General features: G+C 37.8%; 1 protein-coding gene across 1 annotated transcript; it reads right to left on the bottom strand.

Moving 5' to 3' along the window:
• Positions 1-3086: 3086 nt before the first annotated feature.
• Positions 3087-9378, bottom strand: LOC135936560 (uncharacterized). Its single transcript, XM_065479418.1, has 6 exons — positions 9264-9378; positions 6649-6880; positions 6318-6507; positions 5178-5925; positions 4711-5063; positions 3087-4650 (listed from the first exon to the last, which is right to left on the bottom strand). The coding sequence occupies exons 2-6, from the start codon at positions 6834-6836 to the stop codon at positions 3421-3423; spliced, it is 2709 nt and encodes a 902-aa protein (XP_065335490.1). The 5' UTR covers positions 6837-6880; positions 9264-9378; the 3' UTR covers positions 3087-3420.
• Between the last annotated feature and the right edge of the window lie 3284 nt (positions 9379-12662).

The raw sequence follows: 12662 nt of genomic DNA, 5'->3' as shown, positions 1-12662 counted from the left end.
ATTTGTTCGCGTATAATTATTATTTATTAGGCATGCCCGAGTGCAAAAAGGACTAAACTTTTTACGATCCGCATGCTCGTATGTCATCATATTATCACGATACGTACGCCGCAGGAATCGGAGAGAGAGAGAGAGAGAGCTGGAAGCAGGGTGCTTGTTTTCACGCCGGCCGCATTATTTACGTATACCAACCCTGCTCCGCGCGCGCATACGTAAATAATGCGGCGGACGCTCCCATTAAGTTAACTTTCATTAACTCGTTTTACCGTAACACAGACACACACGGAGTGGTGCATTTTTTCAAGTTTTTGCGCTCGTTCCGAGAAGAACCGAGGAGATTCTCTTTTCAGTGGCGGAAAACAAACACCATCATGCAGTAATACTTTTTCTTCTGAAAAACGTCTCTTTCTTCCAAATCAGATTTAACTAACTCAATCCAATCCAATCGGATTTTGGAATGAATGTGTTGCTGTTGTTGGTCGCCACCGAAAGCACTCTCCGAGAGGCTTCTTGCTGATTTGCGTTTCCAGTATAGGCGAATTAATTTCACAGATCGAACATAATGTCTTGCGTTTCAATGAAAGCCTACTTGGTACAGAGACGATAATTATCATGGTGGACAGGGCCTTGGGAGCGGTGTTATTGAGACGCGAGTTGTTCACTATCAGTAAGTCGTCAATCTTATGAGAAATTTTTTATCTCTTTTGAATTTTGTCTCCTAAAAGTAGTACATTAAAGTCTGGGGTGTCTCAGAAGACTGTCGTTTCCCTCCGGGCTGGAGAGCTTTCCTTTTCATGGAAAGTGAAACGAGCCAGAATAATTATTATCATTTCATAATTTTGAAGCAATGCATATCGTCTCTCCATGTCTCTAAAAAGTAATAAAAAATGAAATATTTAGTAAAAGAACCGCCAAATAATTATTTTAATGAACCAGGCTAAAATTAATTTGAAATTTTGCAAGTGATGTATATCCAAACTTTTTAAATTGTAAGTAGTTCATTTTGCTCTTTTTTTAGTTTATTTTTGTAGTCTCTTATAAAAGAATGTAGCTCTAATTTTCAGTGATAACACATGATCATTCTTAAATTGTGCTTACAACATCTGGAAATATTGAAGTCCTCTCACACTCATTGTCAGTTTCATATTTGTCGTCCGATCCGCTTGACCAGGTCGTCCGTTTAGATCTAGCGGCACTTCACTTGACAGTGACCGGTTCATGTGGCAGCTATTAATTACTCAATGAGGACACTTCATGTTAAACATGATTGCCCTCTCCACATGCATGCAAATTCGCCTCTGGCCAATTTAGGCGTCAGAGTAATTCACAAAGCAATATAGGCAACTTTTGAAGCACGGATGTAGCACAGGTTGCAAAACTAGGATCCAACAATTTGAACGAGCAGGTAAAATCCCTAAAATGGCAAAAATGTATGATTACATTTCACAGCTAATTACTAATAAAAATTTTGATAGAAAATTTTCCATTGAGAGAAACATATTTAGTAATGTCCTCCTTGCTGAAAATTCTTGCTAAAATGGTTTTGAATGTGTAAGGGACACTTTGATGCTAAAACTAGTGCACAATTTACCGGAAAAAATGGTAATAGGCACTAGCTTTCAATATCAACTCGAAGAGCGTTGCTCCAATTTGAATTCCAGGCTGCCGGCAGGCTACTGCTTTTTCACGACACGGTGCGCGGCGCACTCCACTTGAGGCAGTAGCACTAGCAGCAGGTAGTGGCCGAATTTGCATCTTAAAGGGCGCGCCGAAGATGAGTGTTGCAATTTGCGCGACCAGGGAGACAAAGGCGTAGTGGGCCGGAAGCGCGCGCGGGGTTAAATGTCGCGGAAAGGGCGGACGCTAGCACTTTTCAAAGGAGCACGAGAGCGGAGAGAGTGGCAGCGAGAATGTAAGAAAAAGTTGCTTGACAGATGGGACGGAGGTCGAAGCCTCATTTGCCCCCGGCGGACCTCCGAGTCGGGGGTAACTGCGGGGGCGGCGGGGGGTTGACAAGCAAGAAGACAACTAGCAGGATATCTCGCCTGCTCAAGGAGCGAGAGCCGCGCGCAGCCACCGCTGTCGCTTTTATTGTCAGAATAATCTCTCTCGCTCGCTGCCCTCCTTTGGCTCTCTCTCTCTCTCTCTCTCTCTCTCTCTCTCTCTCTCTCTCTCTCTCTCTCTCGCTCCCTTGCTCGCCTAACAATGCAACCTAATAGCCATCTAGACCAGAAACACGATTTCTTTGAATTTACCAACCCTATTCTTGAATGCAAAGGCTGCATTCTATTTGCATGGCACACATCCGTCGGCAAGTAATGAGGAATTATCAGGGAGAAATTTCTTGGCAAGGAAGCAGAATTTAAAAACCAGAAGAATTAATGTTATTATATTTTTACAAGAATACGCTACGCTTGTTTGTTCTAAATTTATAAATATATTTCAAGTATAAAAGTTTACAGTGGATACCTACAATGAGAGTAAAATATCACAAGAACATCCTCTAATATAATCTCAAAGATTTTTCAGGTGCATTACAAATCATACAAATAAAAGCATTCTTTATATAAACAAAATGGGCTATCGGCTGAGTTGATGCCACATATAGCAAGAGATATCTAGTGTGCGCTCGATTTCCAATGTATTTCTTGGTTATATTCAAATCTAAAATATTTTCAAACACTAAAACTCCTTTCTGCTGCAAAAATTAGATTAAAATTTGCACTTGGAGTACAAAAAAACCTAATATATATTTCAAATCGTGAGTTTTATATTCGTGCTGTTGGAGCATCCCCTTCTGCTCGTCAAGAAAATGACATTAATTATAATAAGAGCATCAAAAAACTACAAAACTGTAGCCAAAAAACGTGTCAATTGGGCTAAATTTATATGGCTCAAAAAACAGTCTATTTTTCACCAAGAAAGACTAAAAATAGCAGACTATTTCCCGAAAAATAATCGTCTTATTTTCATAGCCCTTCTTATCAGCTTGCCTTTTTGCAGACGCACTCTCCTACCAGAAGCATGCATCTCAAATGCGTCACTCTCCTACACTAACTCAGCCAGGTTTAAAATTAAACACAAAGTTTAGAGATTGCAGACTTATTTGCAAGACAAAAAAGGCCAGCACCTATTTTGCATGCATCGTGTATACTTGACGTGTATTTACATTTACAAAAATTTATAGGTTTAGCATATGCGAAAACCTATCAAGCAAGGTTTAGCGAGATGTTTGCCAGGAATAGTGCCTTTTCTCACTATGTGCTTTCTATTTTCAATTTTTGACAAATTGTTTTTTAACATATATATGTATACATTTTTTGGTGAGAATTAACATGCAATAATAAAACCTATATCATCTTATTACATAGCAGTGCCTTAACAATGCGGGCCAACGTGCTGGTGGCCATTGAGTTTCATTTAAAATTTCATTTGTTCAATCAAAAAACGAGCATGTTCTTCTAGGTGAGAATCATTTAGTGCTCTTTCCTCGCATTCTTTTGAGCAGAACAAGTTAACATCAGGATAATCACTCTCATACTGACATTCCTGGCAAATGTTAAAATCTGGAGAATTTATCAGTCCACACCACCTGCAGTGCTTTATGGGGCAGAACGTAATTTCGCCAGGTTTGTTCATTTTAACGCGTTGCCTTCCCACGCTTTTTTCAGTATTCATCGTAATTTGTTTGTATAATCCACCTCTTAACCTAAATGCAGTCAAATCGAACAGTGACATGTCCACTCTTTTCGCATCATTTACCAACATGGCCATATTTTGCTTTGCCCTCCAAAAGTCCTGATTTTGATATGCTACCAAAGCATTTTTAACAAGCAGCATTCTTGACGTTTTTTCAATCAGCGTAGGACTGTCCGCAATATATTGAAATGCAAGGTACATAATCACGCCGAACAACTGCATGTTCGAAAAACTGGCAGCAATGACGGTCTTTGATTTTAATGCAATTTCATTGTGGCCATTTAAGCTCCTTAGAACTTGATTGAGAAAGTCGTTCTCAAAGACCGGAATATTGTTTTTGGTAAAATGAACGTACAGCACCTCAAGAATGGAAATGGTCATGTCTGGGACATTACTGCAAATGCACATATCAGAGCAATCAAATGAGTCGCAGGTGTTTTCTAAGCAAACCAAAACTATTTTCAAAAAGTGGACTATCTGTATGTTCCATGGAAGAACATAGTCGACCAAATAACTGCCTTCGTAAGGAAGTTCCATTGACAATCCTAAGAAATCGAAATATTCTATTAGAATTTCAGACTGCTTTGTGGCAAAGAGCTTTGAGCAAATTTGTTGTACAAAACGGATTTTTTGTTTGTGAAACTCCTTGCTGCCTTGCGACAAGATGCCATCCACAGTATCAAGATTCGGCCACGGAGACGCATTCTCGTCCTCTTCACTTGGTTTGTAAAAGTTGCTTGATAGCAATTGGTGTAAAAAGTAAACGTACTTCTTTTGCTCAGTCATCGGCGATTCATTCATAGTGCGCAGCAATCGAACAAGGTGAGGGAAAATGTACTGCACAAATAGCAGTTTTGGGGAAAACGTGCTTTTTAGCGGATCGAAATCAATTAATGCGAGGCATTCGAAGTAATCCGTGTACACTTTAAACACGCGATGTTTAAGAGCGGCCTGTAAATAATCACAACTGCGTTAGTGCTGCGTGAAATAAACATAGTAATTTCTCAATACCTCAAAAATCAGCACAGTGTTTTCAACTCCAAGGAGTTCCACGTCAGGCACCTCATCTAACGCTTGTTCAGGAAATTGCACCTCTTGAAGCATTTTCATCACCTCCTCTTCCAAGCTACATCTTGTTTGTATTGAATTAATTTTTTTGTCCACGTCTTCAAGTTCTTTGGTGATTTGAGATAGAGACATATCAGGTCCATCGCAGTCAATAGCGTGGAACTTTGCTTTCTCTGGGTTAGCAGAAACAATCATTTGGCACAAATGCACAAAATTGGGAGCAGCTTTTGCTTTTGCCTCCGCATTGCAAATTATGCTAAAGATGACACCGGCATCTTGAAATCCTTTGTCAAGTTCTGAAACAACAAATATTTACTTTTAAAACGTAGGAATAAATATCAAAATTAATATAATATGAATTTATTTTGATAATTATTTGACGTTAGAATAACGATTATGGCATTACATACCATGTTGCTCGATGAATGTCAATGCCATCTGTGAGTAGATAGAGACCATCATTCGCCTTTTAGTAACTGAAGACATTGCTTCTTCTGCAGTTATACCAGATATTTTTCCAGTATTGATCATGTATTCTTGAATCATATTCTGGAGGCAGATATCTTTTAATCTAAACTTCGAGCAAGCTATATTATACAGATTGGCATCGGGGCAGCGTGATACATTTCGGCCATCAAGGCACTCAAATTTCCAAAATTTCAAGAAATGCATCCGAAACTCCTTGGCTGGAAAGTCTAGATCGGAAGGGGCAGGTCTCGAGCACGTTTGCAACTTTTGAAGTGTACGCGAGAGAATTTTTTTGAGAGCCTTAGTAACATTTGTACAGGAGCCACTCCAAATGAACTCGAGGAGAGACATGTTCCATACTTTGTTTTCATTGAAAAACAGCCGCCGGGTGTTGACTCCAAATATTGTATTAGAAGTCGCCTTGAAATTCTTTGTCAAAATATTTGAGAGCTCGCCAGCCAATTTGTGCAAATTTTCTTGAAATTGACTTAGTATTTTGTAGAGCGGTTCGACATCTGCAGGTATATCAAAAATGCAAAACTCAGATTGTTGCGTGCACACTCTCCAACCTTCGTAAATTAAAGCTAGCATTGTTTGGTAAATGAGGTTAACTTGAAAAGGCAGTTGAATGAGAATCCGCGGTTCCTGCAGAATGTCATTTAAAAATATTGGCTCTTCCAATAGCTTGATCTGAAACAACAAAGGACAAATTATTGTTTTGTAATATTTAATTTAAAATATAACTTGAACGAAAAAATTTATTAAGCACAATTTAAATTCTATTCAACTAAAAGCATGCCTATCTGCTAACTTTATCATTTTATATAGCACAAATAAAGATACGCTGTGAAACCCTAAAGCAGGCATGGTTGCAAGTGAAATTTGACAAATTTGATTTTAATATAAGTTAATATTCCAATATCACTTGTTCCCGCAGGAGGTTGTAGAATGTTGCTTTGAGCAATAGGGAATAAAAACAATGAAAAAAAAATAGGAGGAAACAATGCCTCGATTTTAACTTGGAAATTTGGTAAAATTAGTTTAAACATCTATTTTTTCATATTTTTGAAATACATATTTACATCAGCTTTTTCGACGATTGTTCTGTAAAATTCAAGTAGTTCATCTTTTTGGGTCTCCTGCATCTTGACCATTTTTCGTGGTTTCATGGCTCTACACAGGTGGGTAGAAAGCAGGTAAAATGTCGCTTGCTTCAGAGCAGTCAAAATTTCCTCGGCGGACGATTCACTTCCAAATTCCATCATATGAAAACTAAAAAATATATTTGTAAAGTTTTTACCCCGTAATGTCCTAGTGCTAACTCTCTCTAATTCATGAATCGCGATTGTTTTGTCAATATAAAAATCATTGAATTTGGGTTATGATAATAATTAGTAGTTTTATAATTCTTACTTGGTTGGCAAATATTGTGGAATCATATACTCAGACAGTTTGAATGTCATCAACATGCTTTTCTTTGTTTTTCGAGGGTATCCGCACCCAAAGGCTGACTCAAAAAACCTTGTATCTTCGATTTCGCTGTCAAATTTGGTCTCTTTAATTGCCGCCCATCCCGGCAATTTCATCTTAAAAGCTTGCATGTCTGCTCCTTCTTTCAGCGCGTCTTCAGAGTGGCACGCCTCACCTGAAATCATGATTATCATCCTTACGGCTGAGAAAAATTTCAATTTTATCTTAATTATATGAATAAAAAAAAATACAATGAGAGTGTCATACTAGTTGGTTCCCAAAACGTACCCAACCAATTTTTAGTTGCAACTTAAATCGCAATGCCGACCTTGAATTATGCTTCTAATTCATCTTTTCAGAAAATACCCCGAGTCATTTTAAATATTCACGCGGGCGTCATGCCCTCCTTGGCTTGCCTAACAAAAATAACACCGCGCGACCAGACTCCCGGTTAAATAAGGAGCAATACGATGTGTTCCCTTTCTTTCAAGTTTATTTTATTATTTTTTGCTCCTAAAAATCAGTTTTATCTATCATTAGCTGGTCCTTTGTACCCAAATTGCATATTCTTGCTGTTCACCCTCACCTAGCCTTTGGCCCGCCCTATATAGTACCACCGCTCCCTAGGAAACTCTTAGGATTCGAATGATTCGACGGAATTTGCGAGTTATGGTTGCTCTGAAGGAAAAATTATTAGTAATTTAGAACGGGAAATTATTATAAAATGAATTTTTGAGATAGATTTCACTCAATCTTGTGAGTCCTACGAGTTTCGTCATGGATAGTCAGGACATACGCTTTAATAAGTAAAGTTCAGCATTTTTTTTTATTATTATTTTTATGTTGAATGATCAATGTTAATTTAATGCACATGACAAAATTAGCTCAATTTTTTTCGCACATCGATGCAGTTTATTTGCTGAATGTCATTTTTACTTTTTATAATTTTTCCCATGTCTGCTGAGCACGCATCCAGATGGAGCAGCGCACTACCAACTCAGGAAAAGTCCTATCTGCTAATATTAATTAAATTAGTCACTTTACTTATTTCATTATGTTCGTTTCAGTTAAAGATATGTTGCAAACTCCATTCCATGGAAACTAATTACTAACTTAAGCAAGTTAAAATACTCAATCAAATATGACGCTAGGACCTTAATGTTAAATAAGTGACTCCTTGTGATATTTTTTACGTTACAATATATTTTTTAAGTGAAGTTTTCCTAGTAGTTAAATTAATATTATGTGTCTCTGCCTCGGAACACAGTTCCTACTTTTTCGTCAGGAGAAAATGTGACAAGCGATTTTTGGGGTCTACAAAAATAAAGAATCAGGTCTGGTGCCATGGTGGCGCAGGCTAGGCAAAGGGGAGTTATGGGCACTTCCCGCCACTACACGTTGAAATATCAAATGTTGTGATAATTCCCGTGAAGGTAACAGGTGGCAGTGCAAAGGGGAAGCGCACCTTTGCTGCACCTTCACCCCCACTGCACAATCGGACTCGCCCCGAAGCCGCAGTCAACTCAAAATGTTCTCTTTCCGACCTGGAAGGAGAATTCATGCCAACTGGAATTGTATCAAATGATCTGACCCGAACCACGGGTTCAGTTCAATACTACGATAATTGCCACGCCAAGTCCCAAATAAATAAGATGAATATAATGAACTAGAAGCTGCCCTTATATTAATTACTATACTCCTCGATACCCACAGTGCCACAACAAAATAATAGAACAAATTAATAATACACTGTCAGTGATAGTTCGTACATTTGCATCTTATAGTGTGTTACAAAGAGTTTAAGGAATAAAATAAAATTGCTTTGAACACCCATGGCTATTAATTCCGATCTATTAGGGAAATTAATACTACTACAAAATTAACATTTTTTAAAAATATTCTGCAATGCAGAATGAATAATTTCATTTTCAAAGTAAAATTATATGAAAGGAGGGAGGAAATGGTAATAACCGAAAAACAGTTAAATTATATTGGAACACTGTTGTCTCTCAGATTTTTTAATTCACTCGGTTAACATGTTCCACAGTCTCGGCAAAATACATTCAGATGTTCTATTGAAATATTTATTATCTAACGTTGGTTCGACAACTGGAGCGGAAAGTAACATTCGTGTATTATTTTCTGGTGGAATCTCTGATCACCAAAGTCACCATCAAAATAGTTAACACACAATGAATTAAGCTGATAAATCTGGTCAACAGGCAACACACGCTAAAAATGAAAGAAATTCTCAGCATTTTGTTGGTGTTTTTTTTCTTGGAGGTGCAATATATCCGCCGAGCCTTTCTTATTAAAGTATGTTATAGCGCCTAATCCTACTCCTTTCACGGACGGTCGATTAGCGTGTCAGTGGGTGGTTCAATGAACGGAACGCAATGCGCACCTTTCTCAATTTAGCCTACTTGGCTATCCAATTTTATGGAGTGACCCGCATAAGTACTAATCAAAATGCGTTTTTTGAATTGAAGAGTATATTAAAGTCATTTTACTTTAGACGTTAATACCAAAATAAAGTACAAAACAACGTTCCACGTTACCTGAGCATTTCCTCCGTCCAGAGCTATTTTGAGTATGGGAATAATATCAAGTCTCGAATGAAGAAAATCGCCAGCCAGCCAGTCGACGCTAACAGGTAGTCGCAATGAAGCATCCGAAGCACCCAAACAATGAATTGAAAACCCTGTGGGTTCGTAATAGTTTTATCCTCAGTCACTAGAGGTCGTTTCTCACTCAGGAGAGAAACCAACGGAAACTAAACCGCGGTTGTTGTCAGATGCTTAATAAAAAGTTAAAAAGGCGGGTTTCTTTTTATTTTGATTTGGTTCGCATTTTAAATTGAGAAAAATTCGAAGAAACACCTATAAACTAGTCCAACTGACTTAAATAATTAGTCATTTTTAAAAAATCCGTGTCAAATTATTTCACTCGCATAGTTTTAATTCATTAAATTTTAATTATAAATAAGCAATTGGATTACTTATATAGGGCAATATAATTATAGTGTTTATTTGAATTTAGGTTGGATTTGACGTCTTTAGGACATTATTTCTTCTTTTGGATAGCAGAGGGCCTTCCTAAAACATACATTTTCGTATAAATTTGATGCTTTTTTAATTTTTGGCCACTATTTCTAAACGTTGATGTTTATTCTGATTGTGAGTGAATGTGGAAGTAAACATTATAATAAAAATATATGATGATGAGCCCAAATAGAAGAGAAGAAGTATGATCATAAAAATGACGAGAGCGGGTCGATTATATGACAATGTTCATTCGTGTAACAATTAAGTAAATGAGCACTAATATGCATCTCGGCTCAATTAATTTAAGTTGAATTTGCATTTCATGATTTTATTCGATTGACTATAATAGATACCAAGTCAATCCAGCGCGTGGTTCCCGATTGAAAACCCTTTTAGCACAGTTGGAAAATTAAAGCGAGTGCAAAGAAGAGCCGTCAGTTATTCCTACACTCATTAAAAGGAGAATCGGGGGAAAATTGTGTGGAGGATGAGGGATGAGCTAGAATATCATTTTTCCTAAGTTCGCACGCACACCTCCTCAAGCTAGCTGATGGAGAAATTCTGGAAGTGCCCCCGAAGGAGCTAGGCAAAATAAAGCGGCTCTGTGTGCGGGAGGCTTCACGGAACGAGTGAGTGAGAGGAGCGGGTATTGTAAAAATCGGCCAGGCACGCATCCAGAGCCGTAAAAAAGCCTTAACGAATTTATAGGCACCACCAGCTTGCACCTGGGGAGGAAGCAGCGTTGGTGCCCCACACCACCAATATTTGTGCATTATTCTTCAATTCAAACTCGAAGTCGTATTAAATCAACTATGAAAATAATAATCAGTCACAAGATTACTTTGAAACTAAATTATAATGAATTATAAAGACTTCAAGTGAAACTCCGACACAATTTCATGGGAGATGAAGGACATATAAAAGATTACTTTTAATCTAAAAGAGCTAAATTGATGAACAATTAAAATATCAGTTATTCTAGATAGGATTTTTCTCCTAGAAATAAATAAATTAGCACACAAAGGTCTGCAAAAAAGTGGATTTTTTGCTTTTAAAACTCACACAAGTTTAAAAAAACTAATTTTTTAAATTAATTTAAGAAAAAAACATCTTCATAAAACGTTAAAACTCTCAAAGTGTCTTCTGTGGTTCGTGGCTGCACACTTTGCAGGTGCGGTCGTCAGAAGGCTGGTCGAATTAGGTGGCTGCGCGGCGCGCATATTGTTCTTGCCTTTGCCTGACGTGATCGACCGGATGCCCCGTCGTGTGTTTCACTCCTCTCTGCTTGGGGGTGGGCTCCGAGTAAACACTTTGTCAGCTCTTAATTGAGACTTTATGGGCTGAGCGGCTCTTGCGGTCCGAGTTACACTTTTATATTGCCTCGCTAATGCCCGAAGCAGTCCTCCTTCAGCGTCGCACACGCCAAAAGTGCCTCCGCCGTCGTCTCTTATCACAGATCGAAACCTTCCTTCGAAATCTTCTGCCTGTTACCGAGCACACTTGCTGTTTTAAGAATTTTTAGAAAGCCGTGGTTATGGAAAAAAGTCTAACTTTTTAATCAACCATAAGTGCAAATATTTTTTTTAAATTAGAAACCGCAGGAAGAATTAAGGTTGGGGGGAGGATCTTTCACTCCCTCGCGAAATCAAGATTGAATAACTTTGTTTATTTCGAGTCATTTCACCTGAAAAAACTATCGGGCATCACATATCATATGAAAACTGTTCGAAGAAATCACGAAATTTCTTCGTCAAACGAATTAATACTAAAAAGGTACCATAATTTGGAAAGAATAACCAAAAAATAAATAAAATGATAAATTTTTCCTTCAACAAGTTTAGATAAAAATAACATTTCTCGACTTGTGAATCCAACAATTTCTGAAGTAAATGATTCTCTTCTTGTAATATAGGCAAGGATACTGGGAGTTGAGAGCACAAGAGTGAGTGAGTGAGAGTCTGCCTGCTCCCAGATCCCGTCCTAAGTAAGTGTGTTGAAACTTTCGACACACGCAGCACATTAGACGGGATTATAAAATCAATTAAATTTAGATTAGAAGGTTGTTCTGCCGCCTGCGCCAGCATAAATTAAGCGATGCTCTTATCTCACAAGCGAAATAAGCACTGGCGTCAGCAGGAGCCTCTACTCTAACACCACCCCCACCTGCACCTCCGACTTGGAGTACGACGGCCACGCCAAAGCAAAATGGACACACGCGCGCCAACGAGTCAAAAGGGCAGAGTAATTAAGAAACAGAGTTTGGGTGCCAGCTGCTGTATACTAAAACAAAACCCTTTTTCGTTTGGTTTGTTTTTGTTTTCTTCTGAGATGAGTGACCTCTGATGTTTTGAAACAATTAATAATAGACTGTATATATAGGACCATTGTGCAAAAACTTTTAAAGCTGACCATTGCTTAGGTAATAGCTACCTACATTTTAAAATGCATTGCTAAATAATAATTAAACTAATGAAGAGTCTGAAAGCTCTGAAAAATTTCAATGGAAGTATTTATTTTTTCAAAATCTTTTAATAATGCACTATCAATTTTTTTGCCATGCCAAAGACTTTGGCTTGTCGGCTTGTGCCTTTATTGGTACCCAAAAAAATTACTTTTAGGTTTAAATCTTTATTAATACACTTAATTCATCGATTAATCATCATTTTTTCATCTTCTTGTTCGTTTTAATGATCCAGGTCATTAAATGAAGAGCAAATAAAATAATATTATGATCATCTTGTTCTGCGAGAGAGAAAGTCTACAAGTAAAAGAAAACAAGAGCTACTGCACCGGGCGGTTGAAGAGTTTTTCAATCCCCTTGCCATCAGGTAAATAAAAAATTATTGTGAATTTCGGAATTTGTCTTGACAAATTAAAACTGTTTCAGCAAACTGGCTGGAAAATTGTTATTTG

The sequence above is a fragment of the Cloeon dipterum genome, chromosome 2, assembly GCF_949628265.1.
Source record: "Cloeon dipterum chromosome 2, ieCloDipt1.1, whole genome shotgun sequence".
NCBI lineage: Eukaryota > Metazoa > Arthropoda > Insecta > Ephemeroptera > Baetidae > Cloeon > Cloeon dipterum.
The sequence above is the reverse complement of the archived record's forward strand: the minus strand, read 5'-3'. Positions and strand labels throughout refer to the sequence as shown.